This window comes from Ixodes scapularis, unplaced genomic scaffold (assembly GCF_016920785.2).
Source record: "Ixodes scapularis isolate PalLabHiFi unplaced genomic scaffold, ASM1692078v2 ptg001739l_1__unscaffolded, whole genome shotgun sequence".
Taxonomy (NCBI): domain Eukaryota; kingdom Metazoa; phylum Arthropoda; class Arachnida; order Ixodida; family Ixodidae; genus Ixodes; species Ixodes scapularis.
In genome coordinates this window covers 150,282-166,711 of record NW_024610190.1, presented here as the reverse complement: position 1 = coordinate 166,711, position 16,430 = coordinate 150,282, and the positions used below count along the sequence as shown (strand labels likewise).

General features: G+C 49.7%; 1 protein-coding gene and 2 pseudogenes across 1 annotated transcript; 1 reads left to right on the top strand and 2 right to left on the bottom strand.

Moving 5' to 3' along the window:
* The first annotated feature begins 3,330 nt into the window (after positions 1–3,330).
* On the top strand, positions 3,331–8,248 carry LOC120848344 (annotated as a pseudogene).
* Positions 8,249–10,491: 2,243 nt separating this feature from the next.
* LOC115312845 lies at positions 10,492–12,438 on the bottom strand (annotated as a pseudogene).
* Positions 12,439–14,578: 2,140 nt separating this feature from the next.
* On the bottom strand, positions 14,579–16,066 carry LOC115312849. Its single transcript, XM_029971785.2, has one exon. The coding sequence runs from the start codon at positions 16,064–16,066 to the stop codon at positions 14,579–14,581; it is 1,488 nt and encodes a 495-aa protein (XP_029827645.2).
* Between the last annotated feature and the right edge of the window lie 364 nt (positions 16,067–16,430).

Sequence of the window (16,430 nt, the reverse complement as noted above, 5' to 3'; positions counted from 1 at the left end):
GGACGAGATTCGTAGATATCCGACGATTAGGTGCCGAGGGGGCTAGATGATCCGGGTCGTCTAGGTGACCTTTTCAGAGATATCGAAACAAAAAAAAAATCATTTTAGCGATGATGAGAACGCTATGCTCTTAGACTGCTCACCTTGAAGTGCAAGAAGGGTGTGGCGGCAGACCGAGGTGATTTTTCTCCCTCTCGATGACCAAATGCTGAAAAAAAAGTCTTATTAGCAAGGAAAACGCGAGGTTTTTTTCTGCTTACCTTGTAGCGCCAAGATCAGGGGAAAAGAAACCATGCGTGAGTCGGATAGTTCGAGTGCGAAGCAGTTTCATAGAGTCACAAAGCTGGAGTACGCTCAGCGAGTCATATGCCGTGCAATTGGACTAAACGTTGAAGTCGCAATGTTCAACGCAGATTTTCCTCTAAGCAATTGCTGATAGGATGCGCACGTCCGACGACGACACTGCCATTAAGCAACTAAAACGAGACAGTGGCTGAAAAGAAGCAAAAACCCGTCAAACCGCTTCAAGGTCACTCGTCGAGATAGACCGCGCGCCTCTCGCAACATTTTTTTTTTCATCGTCTTTTGTTTTTAAGACCCGCGCAGACATGTTTCAACCTGTTATTGTGTGGCCAGCCCGCGGGTTTAAAGAGCGCGGTCTATCTCGAAGAGTGACCTTGAAGCGGTTTGACGGGTTTTTGCTTCTTTTCAGCCACTGTCTCGTTTTAGTTGCTTAATGACAGTGTTGTCGTCGGACGTGCGCATCCTATCAGCAATTGCTTAGAGGAAAATCAGCGTTAAACATTGCGACTTCACCGATTAGTCCGCTTGCACGGCATATGACTCCCTGAGCGTACTCCAGCTTTGTGACTCTATAAAACTGCTTCGCACACGAACTATCCGACTCACGCATGGTTTCTTTTCTCTTGTTCTTCGCGCTACAAGGTGAGCAGTCTAAAAGCATAGAGTTCTCGTCATCGCTAATAGGATTTTTTGTTTTTGTTTCGATATCTCTGAAAAGGTCACCTAGACGACCCGGATCATCTAGCCCCCCTCGGCACCTAATCGTCGGATATCCACGAATCTCGTCCAGCCATCTCATCCCCATCATGGTTAGTTGTCACTTGTGCTCTCCCGACGATCGACAGCATTATTCCAGCGCAGACTCGCTACAAGTTCACTTAGCCTTGGTTCACAATATGACTCCCTCACCATGCATTCCCTTTTACGAAAGAGTGTGCGCTCTTCGTAATTATGTGGCTCAGTACGAGTTACACTTACACGAAAGAGACGCAGAGGCGTACGACGTGGAGACCTTTTTTAGGCATCGTGCACAGCACATGTCAAACGTGCTCAGACATTTTGGTCTGCCTCTGCGTTTTTTTCTGACACTCACTGTCGAGCTCGTACGTCTCCTTCCTCACGACGACACTGATGTGACTGCGCACTTTTTTCATAGTCAGGTCCAAACCGCATTTGTGGACGGTAATATCAATAGTTCAATTCAGGGAGTCTTCACTGAAATAGCTGGCCGGTTGGAGCATTATCAGGAACAAGGCTCGGGATTCTTTCTTGTTGGGATCAAAGTTTGTACTATTAATTTGGGCCCATTCCTTCCCCGGACCGTTGGTTGCAGACATTTTTCTCTGCAGAAGCAACTCGCCTCAAAGCAATGCCTTGTCAGTGCCACTGAGCATCTTCACGAATCTGAACGGGACATGTGCTTTGTGTTTGCGGTGCTCGCCGTTTTGCATCCTGCGAGCGGGTTTTACAGAGGAAGAGCATCCTCGTATCATGAACATATGTGCAAATATGTTTCCGAAAACGTTCCCTGTAACCTTCCCGCAGGACGTGGGAGCCTTTGAGCGAAATAATTGTGTCTCAGTGAATGTGTTTGGTTATGACAGCGAGAAAAACTTTGTCTACCCACTGAAGGTAGTTGATAACGAGTTGGAGCAGCATGTCGATCTTCTCCTTGTTGAGAATCATTTTGTGGGCATTACAAACTTTGCGAGACTTTTTTCAAATGCCAAAATCCTACGCTTTCGTTGTAAGAGGTGTCTGACCGGGTTTCAGAGGCAAGAAACCCTGCCTGACCATCTCTCAATGTGTAGGGACAAGAAGCCGGGCAAAACCGTCTTCCCAAACAAGGGTGACGAACTGTACTTTCGGAGCACGCATGTCATGGAAGAATTCCCCTTTTATTGCGTTTACAACTTTGAAGCGATTCTGGAACCGACTCAGTCGACGGGTAATGTTTACGAGAATCACGTCCCCAGCTCTTTCTGTGTTCTCGTCATCCGCTCTAACGATTCGTCCATTGTTGAACAATACCTTTATCGCGGACCCGACTGCGTAGAAAGATTCATTTTGATTCTCAACTTTCTAGCGAAGGAAATACCCCGATTGATTAGGTCGAGTGAAGTGCCTCTTGAAAGGACTCAAGAAAACGAGGCTTCCCACGCGGACTCTTCCCACTGTGGTATTTGCTACGAAAGCTTTAGCAAGAAATTTAAAACTCGCGACCACGACCACATGACGGGAGAGTATAGGCGGGCGCTTGGCTACCAGTGTAACCTAAACCATCGAATCAACAAACATACCGTTCCACTCATGGCGCATAACCATTCCTACGACCTCAGCTTCTTTCTAGTCAAGCTTAATTTGTTCCAGTCTAAGGATATTAACGTACTCGGAAGCTCGTGCCAGAATTTTAAATTGTTAGAGATAGGCAACCTTCGCTTTATTGACAGTTTCGCATTTCTTAATGCAAGCCTGGAAACGCTGGTGCAAAATCTACACTCTAAAGGAACACAGCATTTTTGTTGCCTTCGTCAGTCGTTTCCCGAGCACGTCAACCTCCTTGCCCGCAAAGGAGTGTTTTGTTATAATTTCATTACAACCTTTGCGAGTTACGAGGGTCAAAGCCTCCCGCCACGAGAGGCCTTTTTTAACAAGTTGGCTGGGAGTGGGGTGTGTGAAGAAGACTACGAACATGCACAGGTCGTTTTCGATACCTTTGGTTTGAAGAACCTCGGAGAATACAGCGACCTGTACCTAAAGACGGACTGCCTCCTACTGGCTGACGTTTTCCAAAACTTTAGACGGTGGACGCTAGAGACGTACGAAATTGAGGCTCTACATTTCGTATCGTTACCGTCCCTAAGATTGTCGTGTGCGTTGAAACAGTCGAAAGTAAGACTGCAGCTAATTGACGATCCTGGCACCTATCTCATGATAGAACAGGGTATTCACGGAGGGATTACCCAATGCACGACCCGTCATGCTGCCGCAAATGTTCCGGGAACGAATACTTTAACCCGCAGCACGAATTTGGACTTGGAGGTCAACGGTCTCTATGCGACGACAATGAGAGAAGCCCTGCCAGTGTCGGACTTTGAGTGGATGACGAAAGACAAGAATGCCTGCTGAACATTGGTGGCGTTCCAGATGACGCTCCGACGGGCTACATTCTGGAGGTAGACCTCAGGTATCCTCATAACTTGCACGAGACTCATTCTGACTTTCCCTTGGCCCCGGTGAAGCAAAGCGTTCCCTACGATTGGTTATCCGACTATCAAAAAAGTCTGATTGACAGGTTTGAAATGCCCAAAGAGGAATCAACTACGAAGCTGTTGCTCACACTTCACGACAAAAAGAAATACGTTTTGCACTACCGGATTTTAAAACTGTACATCCAGTTAGGACTAGAAGTCACCAAAATTCACCGAGTCCTAAAATTCTCGCAGCGAGCGTTCTTGAAGGAGTTTATTGATTTTAACCACCAGCTGAGACAGCAAGCAACCAACTCCTTCCAGAAGAATCTTTCCAAACTGTTCATGAACCGAATATATGGCAAGACGATCGAGAATGCACGTAAACATGGACACATTAAACTATGTGTTAAAGAGGACAACATACTGAAAATGCTTCAGAAACCGAACCTGACGCAGTTTTCAGCACTTAGCTCGCAGGTCGTAATTTCCCAGTTTGCTTCGAAAGTGATCGAACTCAAGCAACCACTCTACGCAGGGTTCTCGATTCTTGAGATATCAAAAATAGTAATGTACGACTTTTTCTATAACCAACTTCGTCGTGCGATCCCCTCAGCGAGGGCTCTTTACAGCGACACGGATTCCTTCTTCCTACACCTTCAGGAATCAAACGTAGACGACAAACTCCTCCAACTCCGAGACGCATGCTTGGATACATCTGGAGATCCAGAGAGTCACAAACTCTTTTCAACCAAAAACAAAATGAAGCTCGGCGTCTTAAAAAACGAATATCCGACTACTCACTTGGTCGCTTTTTGTTGCTTGAAACCAAAGCTATACAGCTTCAAAACAAGCAGCAACACGTGTTGCGTGAGAGCCAAGGAAGTAAAGAAATCCGAGTCTCGCAAGTTGACCTACGAACTGTACAAGCACGCTCTAGAGACGAAAACTTTGCACATAGTGACGCAGCATTTGATTCATTCATCCATTCATTTATTTATTATTCCTTGAGGGCCCGTTAGGGCATTATACGAGGGGGGTCAATAACACACTAATAATCATAGTTTAAAATAAATTAACAGTCACAGAGAGGAAGTCAGCAATACAGATGAATCAAAGAACAACAAATACAATAAGTTATCAACATTACACAATATTATTAATATTTTAATGGTATTCACTGTACACAGTAAAAAGGGAGAAAAAATTAGCAGGTAGACATGTTTGTAAGTTCCAGGTAATTGATCAGTTCTTCGGCAAATCTATCAGCGTTAGTCTCGGTTACAACGCTATCGGGTAATTTATTCCAGTCCTTGATTGTCATGGGCAGATAGGAATTATAAAATGATACAGTTGAACTAAAAATCGGGCGAACTTTGCGGGAGTTATCATGGCGGAGAGATATGCTGTGGTGTGGAAGGAAGAGGGATGTTCTAATAGAGGCATTGTTATAGTATAATTTATGAAACAGGGCTAGTCGAGAAAGAATGCGCCTAAATGAGAGTGCGTGAAGGTTAGCTTTGTTTCTTAGGCCTGTTACGCTAGTGAAACGAGAGTAGTCTGAGAAAATGAACCTTAAAGCTCGGTTTTGAATTGCCTCTAATTTCATAACTAGGTAATGCTGCCATGGGGACAATACTGAAGACTATACTCTAGACGAGATCTAACAAATGTTATGTATGATAATTGTTTAATTTCAGGTGAGGCCAGTTTGAGGTTGCGCCGAAGATATCCTAATGATGAATTAGCCTTAGATAAAATAAAATGAATGTGAGTTGCCCAAGATAGATCACAGGGTAAATGAACGCCGAGGTATTTATAAGATGTACAGGGGTCAGTTATTGTGTCGTTGAGTTGATATGAAAAGAGTGATGGGGACTGTGATCTGGTGAAAGATACTAGTTTCGTTTTATTTGCATTAACTGTCATTTGCCATGTTTGGCACCATTCTTCTATTATTAGTAAGTCACCCTGTAAGAGTACGTGATCATTATTATTACTTATCGGTCTCTATAGAGCACAATCGTCAGCAAAGAGGTGAATTTCAGATGTTAGGTTAGCAGGAAGGTCGGTAATGTATATTAAAAACCGCAAGGGGCCAAGAACAATACCTTGGGGTACGTCGGACGTTACACGAGAAAGAGGAGAACGGGACTCGTTTACAACAGTATATTGTGTACGATCGGTTAGGAAATTTTTTATCCAAGTGATTACTGAATTAATAATACGCAGTTGGGTTAGTTTTTGTAGCAGACGTTGGTGGAGAACTTTATCGAATGCTTTAGAAAAGTCTATGAAAATGACATCGGTCTGTAATTTCTTGTCAAGGTTACTGTGAAGCTCATGAATGAAATGTATTAGCTGGGTATCACACGAATATGTCTTACGAAAACCATGCTGATATTTAAAAAGCAGATCGTAATTTTCCAGATATTTCATGATAGAAGAGAAAATTACGTGCTCTAGTAATTTACATGAAATGCTGGTGAGAGATATTGGGCGATAGTTCGATACAACATTACGATCCCCACTTTTAAACATAGGGATGACTCTACCAATTTTCCAATCAAACGGAAGCTTGCCGACAGCTAGTGACTGTTGAAAAACAAGGGTTAAAAATTGGGATGAGCTATGTTTTGTGTTTTTCAGCAATTTAGAATTTATTTGGTCATCACCGGAGCTGGCAGGATTTTTTAGATTTTCTATTGCTTTCACTATACCCAAATATGTTATTTCGATAGAACGCATAGCAGAATGAGAGAGGTGATTTAGGAGAGGAATATTGTCATTGTTTTCTAGTGTAAATACTGAGCTAAAGTAGGTATTTATTAGTGAGGCGCTTTCGCAATCAGACGCGGGAGTTCCATTCATATAAGTCAGGTGGATGGATTTATGCTCTTTAGGATGAATGATCTCCCAGAACTTATTAGGCTTATTCTTCAAAATGTTAAGAAGGTCAAAGTTAAAAAAATTTGTTCTTTGCATTTTTCACTTCTCTTTCATATTCCTTAGCTGACGCGTTGTAAGTATCCCATGCAATAGTATGGTCCTTTTCCTTACCTTGCTTAAAATGTCGTTTCTTCCGAGCACTTAATTTGCAGATTTTCTTGTTGTACCAAGGCTTTGCATTGTTTGTTTTAAATCTGATGGTTGGAACGTACGTGTCAGTCAGAGTTGTTACCTTGTTTTTAAAGAGATTCCAATTTTCCTCAACTGTTCTTTGATAAAAGTTGATATGAAAAGTTTCATAAAACTGTTGAAGATTTCTATTAATTGTATCATAGTCAGCTTTATTGTAGTCTTTAATAAATTTATAATGGCATGATCTGATGACGACGTCAAACTGCAGGTTTAAGTGTATAACATTGTGGTCACTAATAGCGGGAAGATGAGTGACGTTATTCACATGTGAGGGGTCAGCAGTAAGGCACAGGCCAAGAATGTTGCTAGAGTGATGGCTAACTCTTGTTGGTTTAGTTATCATTTGGGAGAGGTTAAACGTAAGAGCTAGGTCCATGAACTCATTATCAAGCTGATGACCTGATGAAAGGGAGTTCCAATCAATATTCGGAAAGTTAAAGTCGCCAAAGAGGATGACCGACGCATTTGGTTTAAGGGTATTAAAGACGAACGAGCGGGAGTCATGAAGTTCACTAATAAAACTAGCGTTATGATCGGGTGCTCTGTAACACACACCAATTAAGACATCGGAACACTGAGAGTGAAGTTGAAGCCATACAATCTCCAGGTTACCTGGAACATTAACTTGTGACGCACTAATATGATTGCGGATAGCGATTAGGACACCGCCACCCCTCTTTGGTAGTCTGTCGCATCTGTGTAAGGTATAATTCATATCGGGGGAACACTTCTGAGTCAGCAATTTCGAGTTTCAGCCACGTTTCTGTCAGAATGACGAGGTTGGCACTGCATGATTCAATTAGTGATAATAGGTCGTCGCGGTTTGTTAAAACACTTCTTATATTTGTAAAAACGACCGAACATGACTTGGTGTTTCTGCGTACTCGGGAAGACTGGGGTGGGCGGCGGCGTGTACACATCTCCTATGGCTTTTTTTCTTCATATATACTGTTTCTTGCAGAGTCGAAGCAAAATGTTTTGTTATCAATGACTAATCTGTTCGAGCGCAGCTTGTACTGCTTTCCTTGTTGTTTCGCAAACTCAATCAGTTTTCGCCGTGCCTCGCGTACTGCTGGTGAAAAACCCTCGCTGACGGCAAAATTGGTATTTTTTAGTTTGTAACACGCACTCAAGATAATATCTTTATGCTTGGTAGAAGAAAGCTTGACAATGATAGGGCGTGTTTTATTATCGTTAAAGCGACCTAGCCTGTGCGCTCTTTCTATGAAACTGGATTGTAGCGAAAGACCCAGGTTGCGAGAGCACATGTCAAGAACCAGTTTTTCTGATTGGGCCCACGTTTCATTTTGTTTGTCAGCGTGACCATAGAACAAAAGATTGGAACGTCGCATTCTATTCTCCGCGTCCTCACACCGTGATTCCAAAGTATGAATTTGTTCTGTCATGTTTTTTAAAGATATTTTTCTGCTTTCTGCATCTTTGCGTATCTCGTCCAAACTAGACACGCATGCTTCCACATTCGCTACTCTTTTAGTCAGGGCAGTCACGGCTGATTCAGTACGAGACTGATCTTCTCTCAGTTTTTTTAGTTCGCTTAAAACTTCATTTTACCCTTCTTTAAGGCTTCGTACAATGGCCAGGACAGATTCTAATTGGGCTTCCTGAGCCTTGGTCATTCCAGGGTTAGTCTCTACATCACCGGATAAGAAGAGAAGTAATTGGTTACAACAGCCACCGGCGTAAGTAATGCTATCAATGATGAACAGATACCAATGGGTCGGGCACGACACCGCTATTAACAAGAGGTCATCGTTTTTGTAACAATCAAGGTGAATAACACCAACCTGAACGAGAGCGAGCGGTAAGGCTTCTATTCCTAGAGCGGTGACGTGCCCGAAATGCCGGTCCGGAGCTTGTTGTTTAAGTAGTCGCGGGCTTGTTGTAGTAGAGCAATGTTGCCAGCCAAGGTCTGCGCTGAGTTCCGTGATTGGCGGGAAAGGCGTTCCAATGGTTTCAAGTTGAACAAATGGCAGGGCTGTTCTGTTGTCGATTATCCAGTCAAGCCGTTGAGGGTCGTTAGTCAGTCCGGTAGCTGTAGCTGGTACAAGCAGGCAGGAGAACCAGACAGGCAGCCATGCTTGGAGGAGCATCTGAACGAGAGCGAGCGGTAAGACTTCCGTTCCTAGAGCGGTGACGTGCCCGAAGTGCCGGTCCGGAGCTTATTGTTTAACTAGTCGCGGGTTTGTTGTAGTAGAGCAATGTTGCCAGCCAAGGTCTGCGCTGAGTTCCGTGATTGGCGGGAAAGGCGTTCCGATGGTTTCAAGCTGAAAAAAATGGCAGGGCTGTTCTGTTGTCGATCATCCAGCCAAGCCGTTGAGGGTCGTTAGTCAGTCCGCTAGCTGTAGCTGGTACAGGCAGGCAGGAGAACCAGACAGGCAGCCATGCTTGGAGGAACACCTGAACGAGAGCGAGCGGTAATACATCCATTCCTAGAGCGGTGACGTGCCCCGCTCTTATGGCTTAGCGAAAACTTAACGAAAACAAAAGCATCGCGGTCGAAAAGATTGCTGTGAATCCGTTCGACAACGAGCGATATATTTGCGGCGATGGGATTACGACGCTTCCTCTTGCTTATAAGAGCGTTTTAGGAAGCGAGCGATCAGCCTCCTCATCCACGTCCTGACCTTGTAAATATTTTTTTGCATTGCTATTCGACAACTTTTTTTTTGTTTCGCGTTATTGCTTGTGTTGCACATTTTTGTGCAAAGTGTTTCTAGTGGTTTCTTTGTCGCGTAGAGTAAACTTAAAAGCCGTATTTGTATTTATATGTGTGCGTGTTTGTTTTTTTCTTTTTAGAGCGACTGAAAATTAAAAAAAACGTGAAACACCATATCTGTCTCGTCTTTGGTCCGTACGAATGCGACCATGCTCCGGTTCATTGCTCACATTGCTCGGTACAGCAGACAGCTAAAATTAGCGAGAGATGACGTGAGCGCGAGGTTTGTCGACATCTACAAAGCTGCCGCTAACATTATCGAGAGATATCGCATGATAATGGTAAAAGTTCACGCCAGCCAAGGAATTCAGGTGGGCGCCATCTACAAACGGATTCGACAAGTCAGACGCATTGCGCACGCGCGAAAATACGGATGCACACACCTTAGGAGAACGCACAATTTAACTTTTCAGCAACAGATGGCGCAAGGTCAGACCCACGCTGCAAGATGTCGCTCATGCCCTAACAACAAAGACCCTTAGCAAAAAAGAAGTGCGCCATCTATGAACCGAGATGTCAACTCATACGCCTAAAGCCCGGATTTAAACTGTGCACGCGCGAAATCAAGAAAATGAGATGCGATCTTCACTTAACGTGCAGAACTCGTGCTTCAATCCCTACTCTCGGAGTTCCAATCCAGCTAGGACAAAGAATTTTTTGGTAAGACATTACCGCGCTGCGATTCAAATATCACGTGACGCTGGTCACATGCTCCACAGGGAAAAAATGCGACAATGCACTTCTCGTCATTAGTGCCACGGCGACGGACGACATATCTGTGGCGTCATCGTGACAGTCCATTTTCCCTCGTGCCAGATGACTCAACAATCCTGAACTCTTCCGTCAACACATTTCCCTGTAGCGCCCTCCGGTGAATGATTCAGCAATTTCGTTACAATATCCAAGCAGCAGGAAAACACGTGATCTGATTTGCATACACGGACAACTAAGCCGAGTTAATCTCTCTGGGAAGCCATGTTCTCATAGCGCAGGGGGTAGGGTGTCGGGCTGCTATTTTCAAGGTAGCGAGGTCGATTCCCAGCCGCCGCAGAGCCTTTTTAGCGAATAAAGGAGGAGGAGGAGGAATGAACGTCTTTATTTGCCTGCAGAACTAGGTCAAGCCTAGCCGGTGCGGCCCACACCATCCGACGCCCCAGCGCAGGGGGCCCGAGGTCGGACCTGCCTGCGCAGTAGACGCCGGGCCTGCTGGACGACCGCTACCTGGAGGTCCAGGCTACTAGCCATCACCCCGGCTTTGATGTCTGGCGGAAGCCCACTCGATGTGGCCGCCTCCGCCGGCCGAGTTTCACAGTCCCACAACACGTGCTCCGCAGTTGCCCGCGCACCACACAGCACGCACTTATCACTTGAGTACACATTAGGCGCCACATAGCGCCCCACCACAGGAGTAAACACGCACTCCACCTGCAACTGCCGCAACAGCACGGCATCCTCCCTAACCAAATCCCCGTGGGGCAGCGGGAACACCCGCCGTTCCTCCCTCCTGGTCCTTAGCACTTCCCCAAAGCCGCTGGGCGAATACTCCGCGGCGCCCTCGAAGGCCCGGCCAAGCAGTTCTCGGGCCCTTCGGTCAGCATCCACGTCGCCCGCTTCGTGAGCGGGGCACCACACAATGTCCACCGCGCCCGTCGGACGCAGCAGCCTCTTGGCCACCACCCCAACGCGTCCACGCGCAAAGTTCCTTATCGCACTCATAGAGTCACTCATGACCACCTTGGTCCCTGGCAGGGAGGCCGCCAAACTAATGGCCGTCTCCTCCACCTCACAAATATTACTAGTTCTAACACTCACAGCGGAGAGCTCCTCCCCACTTCCCGCCCTCACAGCCACAGCCACCCCCACTACCCCTCGAAGGGCAGCGTCAACGAATACAGTACTATCTTGTCGCTGGTACAACCTGAAGAGGGCCTGCGCTCTGGCCTCCCTTTGTCCCTTATCACGCACAGGATGCATGTGCCTCAGCACAGGCCTAACCCTGACATTTTTCATCACCTCTCCCGTCAGTCCCCCGCCGTCAGACGCATCCTCCGCCAGCAGACCGACACGCCTCAAAACCCCCCCGCCAGCCGCAGTGCGCTCCAGCCTTTGAATCTGCGAAGCCCTGTGCGCCTCGACAATCTCCCCTATCGTATTGTGCACACCCAACATCTCCAGCTTCTTCGTGCTAGTGAAGGCATACAGCCCCAACGCAGATTTGTAAGCCCTGCGCACCATGGCATCCAGCTTGGTCTTCTCCCCCGCCCTCCAGCGAAGGTAGGGCGCCACGTACAGGTTGTGACTCAATACAAAAGCCTGAACCATCCTCATCACACCGGCCTCGCGGATACCCTTCCTCCTGCTGGTCACCCTCTGGATCATGCGCAGAGCAGACGCTACCTTACCCTGAATTTTCCCGAGCATGACAGAATTACCCGCCTTCTCCTAAACAAATAGCCCCAGAACCCGCAAAGCGTCCACCCTCGGGACGGGTCCCCCGCCGGCGATCAGCCGCATCTCATTCCATCTACAACGCCCAGCATAACACACGAGCAACTCCGACTTTTCGGGAGCACACTCCAACCCCGAACACATCAGCGCCTCCTCAATAATCTCGATCCCTCGCTGCAGCGTACCCTGCACCACCTCCTTCCTCCGATTGGGGCACCACAGCGTAAGATCATCCGTATATATAGAGTGCGGAATCCCCTCCTCACAGAGACCGCGGGCGGCCCCCACCATCACTAAATTGAACAAGACCGGAGAGATGACGGAGCCCTGTGGGGTGCCGACACTACCCAGCTCCCCCTCACCAACATCCAAGTCCCCCACCAGCAGCCGAGCCGTCCGGCCCGACAGGAAGTCCTTAACGTAGTTATAGCTCCGTCTGCCGAGCCCCGCATCCGCCACGCCGCGAAGGATGGCAGAATGCCGGACTCTATCAAACGCGCTGCGCAAGTCCAGACCCAGAACCGCGCCCGGCCGCCTCGGCTCAATCACCTCGTGGTACAACACCAACATCGCGTCCTGCGCCCCCAGGCCCTCCCTGAACCCGAACATCGAGCTCGGGAAGACCCCTTTGTTCTCCAAAAAGGATTGCCACCTCCGCAGTAACATGTGCTCCAGAACCTTCCTCACACAGGAAGTGAGCGAGATCAGACTAAGGCTTTGGAGCCCCGGTGGCTTCCCACGCTTCGGAATAAGAACCATCTTGGCTTTCTTCCATTCCACAGGCAACTTCCCTTCCCTCCAGCACCTGTTGAAGAAATCAAGCAGGGCCTCCAAACACTCCTCAGCCAAGTTACCAAGCATCTTATTATCCACCCGGTCCAGCCCGGGCGCCGACCTCCGATTAATCCGCAGCAAGGCAGCCCTAACCTCCCACAGCTCGAAATCCTTATCCAACTCGGCATTGTCAACCCCCGTGTACTCCGGGTGGACCTCCCTGCCGCAACTCGGAAGGAACGTATCCAACAACTGCCTTCTAACCCCTTCCTCACCAAGCTCCCTGACAGCCCGACCGACAACCTCCCCCATTCTCCCACACTGGAAGCTCCTCGTCCTGGACTCGTCCAGCAGGTGCCGCAGCAGCTTCCATGTGTCTCCACTATGCATCTTGCCCTCCGCCCTATTGCACACATCGTCCCACTGCTGCCTAGACAGGGCCTCACAGTGCCTCCGAATATCTTCATTCAACTGCGCCACCCGCTTCCGCAGCGCACGGTTGTTCTTCCGCTCCCGCCAACGGCTCCGCAGAGAGTCCCGGGCTTCGACAAGCGCACCTAAACTGCTCTCCACCAGCCCCACATCCTCCGACTCCACCACCACGGGCCGCTCAGCCGACCTGGCAGCGTCCACCAAACTCGCGGACCATTCCCCCAAATCGCTTATCTCCCCCTCCGGACCCAGCCGCCTGAAGGCATCCCAGTTCACCAACCCCTGGGGTCTAAACTCCTTCCTCCGAACCGCCAAGGGAACCGAGAGCTCCACTAAACGGTGATCGCTACCCAGATCCTCCAGCGCGTTCCGCCACTCCGCCCCGGGAGCGTCCACGAAGGCTAGGTCCGGGGTGGTATCCCTCTCAATCGCGTTCCGCGCGGGCCGCGTCGGCACCCCCGGATCCGTGAGGAGGATCAGCCCCACCTCCTCCGCGTCTTGGAACAAATTCCTCCCCTTGACCGTGGTAGCCGCGTGGCCCAAGAACTCGTGCCTAGCGTTAAAGTCCCCGGAAACGACTAAGCCCCTGCCATCGGCCCAACGCGCACATCCATGCAGCAGATTCCTGAACCTCTGTCTGCCGAAACGCGGATTACTGTACACGTTGCACAGACAGACCCCCAATCTACCCACTAACACGTCGGTCAACACCCTCTCGACGTTCTCGTCTCCCTCAAGCTCGTGCACTAGGACCAGAAGACTCCGCCGCACGAACGTGCAGACCCCCCTGCGGCGGCCCGCAGGACCCCCACTAGACCGGTACGTGACGTAGCCGGGGAGACTCACATCCTCCTGTACCACCTCCTGAACCATTATCACATCCGGCTTAACCCCCCTACCCCTAATGTACTGCTGTAACCTGGCCCTCTTACTCCTAAAACCGTTACAGTTCCAGACCCAGATATTTAAAGGGGCAGTGCAACGATTTTCAGACTTTGGCCAGTTAAGTGCGGAAGTTAATCTGCGTCACCTATGGAACGAAAAACCGAAAGCCGCATTTTCTTGCGAGCGCTAGTTCTTATTTAAAAAAATGAAACAAATCGAAGGTCGAAGTGCCTCTCAACTCTCCACGCCGATTTTCGAGTGACGTCTCTGGGGGTTCACGTGGTTTCCCCTTGGGCCCTCTCTTCAGAGACCCCAGCCGCTTCCTCCGCGATTGTGGACTTTCAAAGGATTAGCCTCGTCGAAGGGCGCGGCGAGCGATGGACACAAAGGACGGTTCTCTATGGGGCTGACAGCGAGTGTAGCAGCGGAGGGGGACAGGGTTTGTTGACATCCGCGTATCCCCCAGAGACGCCGTCATTTTAGTTCCCGTAGCCGCCACCGGCGGCTGCAGATCGGCAAATAATTCGTTTTTTGCCTTGCGATTACGCAGCAGAATAGCCGTTTTTTTGGGAAAGGTGACGCGTTTTTGGTCACTTGGGCTTGTATGAACAATATAAAAAATGCAAACTGGCAATTCTTTCAACATTAAAACCGTTGCACTGCCCCTTTAAGGTTGATGCCATTGTCCCTCTGAATTTCGCTGTAAAGTACCCTGCACCACCATTAGCACCTTCATGATCGAATCCATTTTCTCGTTAAGCTGTTTCACCCTGTCTTCCACCAGACCGACACGGCCCTCAATCTCCTCAAACCTGTCCTCAACACCCTCCCCCCTACGTCTGCGAGCCTCCACACTCCTGCGCTTGGCGGGAGGGGCGGAGTCCTCCGGTCCCGAGGGAGGAGCCGAACTGTCCAGCCGACGAACCAAGCCCTCGACCAGTGCCTTCAGCTCCTCCACGGTCTCCACTAACTTCTTGTTCTCCCTTCTCAGCTCCACGACCTCAGCAGCTTGCCTACGATTCTCCTCACGCAACTTAGCAACCTCCCCCCGATCAGACTGCACCGCCTGGGCCCACGTGACCTGACCACTTGTGCTCCTGCTGCGACTACGTGCCGCCGGCCTCTCAGGCTCGCGCGACCTCGAGCGAGACCTCCCCAGCCTAGGGTATTCTTCCGCAGAACCCCGCGGGGGAGGAGACGGCCGATCCCCGGACAGACCCCGCTCCGCTCTCTCCCACAGCCGCCTACGAACGATGTACGGCGTACGAAACCGATTCTTACACACCTTATCCCCGGTAACATGCGGACCCCCACACAAGCCACATCTGGGACTACACGCATGTCCCGGGTCCGGAGTTCCTCCACATCCCAAGCACCGTCTGACGCCGGGGGTTGGGCACACATCAGTTCGATGGCCGACACGGCCACACGTCTTGCACACCTCATAGTGCTTCCTGTACAGGGAGCACCGCAACACACTCCCTCCGTAGAACACCTGATGCGGCACTACGTCACCCCCAAAGATCACCACGACCGTTGCCGAAGAGCCGATACGCTCCGCCGCTCGCACCGTCGGGTTCCTGGGCCCGATGAGAAGTCGCTCAATCTCCTCCGCCGTATGGTGCACCGGGACGCCACGGATCACCCCCTTGACGGTGTCAAAGGGAGCCGTGACGTAAGCCCGCACTTCGTAGGACCTCCCCGCCACGCAGATACACGTCACCGCAGCATACTTGACCGCCCTGGCGTCGCTCCCCGTACTGATGATCACCACATTTTGCTGCACGTTCGGGCACTGCGTATCCAACGAGGCCTCCTCCTCCGAGATCCCAGCCGCCGCCCGGATTGCGTCCGCCACGACGACGATCAACGTCTTCCTCAAATCCAGGCCACCTCGCGGCCTCACCACCACCTTGTTCTCGCCCTCCAGTCCCACTCTCGGCATCCTCCCCATGCGCTCGACCTTCTCGATGACCTTCCGGGCCACGTAGGAACTAGGCCTGGGGTCCTTCTCCACGTGAGTACCCCCGCGTGCCCGAGCGCGCATCCAGCCTGCACAAAAATCAGGGTCGACATCCTCCCCGACCATCGAGACGACCGTCGGGCCGCCATTCTTGGCCACATCCACCGTAGAACCGCCGAGAGGATCCTCCATGTCGACGTGCTCGAGTTAGGCCTAGCGGCCCCACCCGGCCGGCGAACACGCAAACTCCCACAAAATCGCCAAATATCGACACTCACTCACTGCCGATACCTCCCCGTGACCGGGAAGACTTGCTCCTTCGATTGGCACCGAAAATTCCGAGGTGTCGATGATTTGGACGCAATAAATCAATCAGCAACACGGGGCCGATGCGAAGCACGTATTCCGTAGGTAACAGCCTGGTGAAGAAACTTGCACGCGCCCCGGCAGTACGTTCCCCTCTTTAGCGAATGAAATACATTTACCGCGCGGTGATTCAAATGTCACATGTCCTTCGTCGTCATGTGATTGTCCCATGTTATGTTATGACATCATC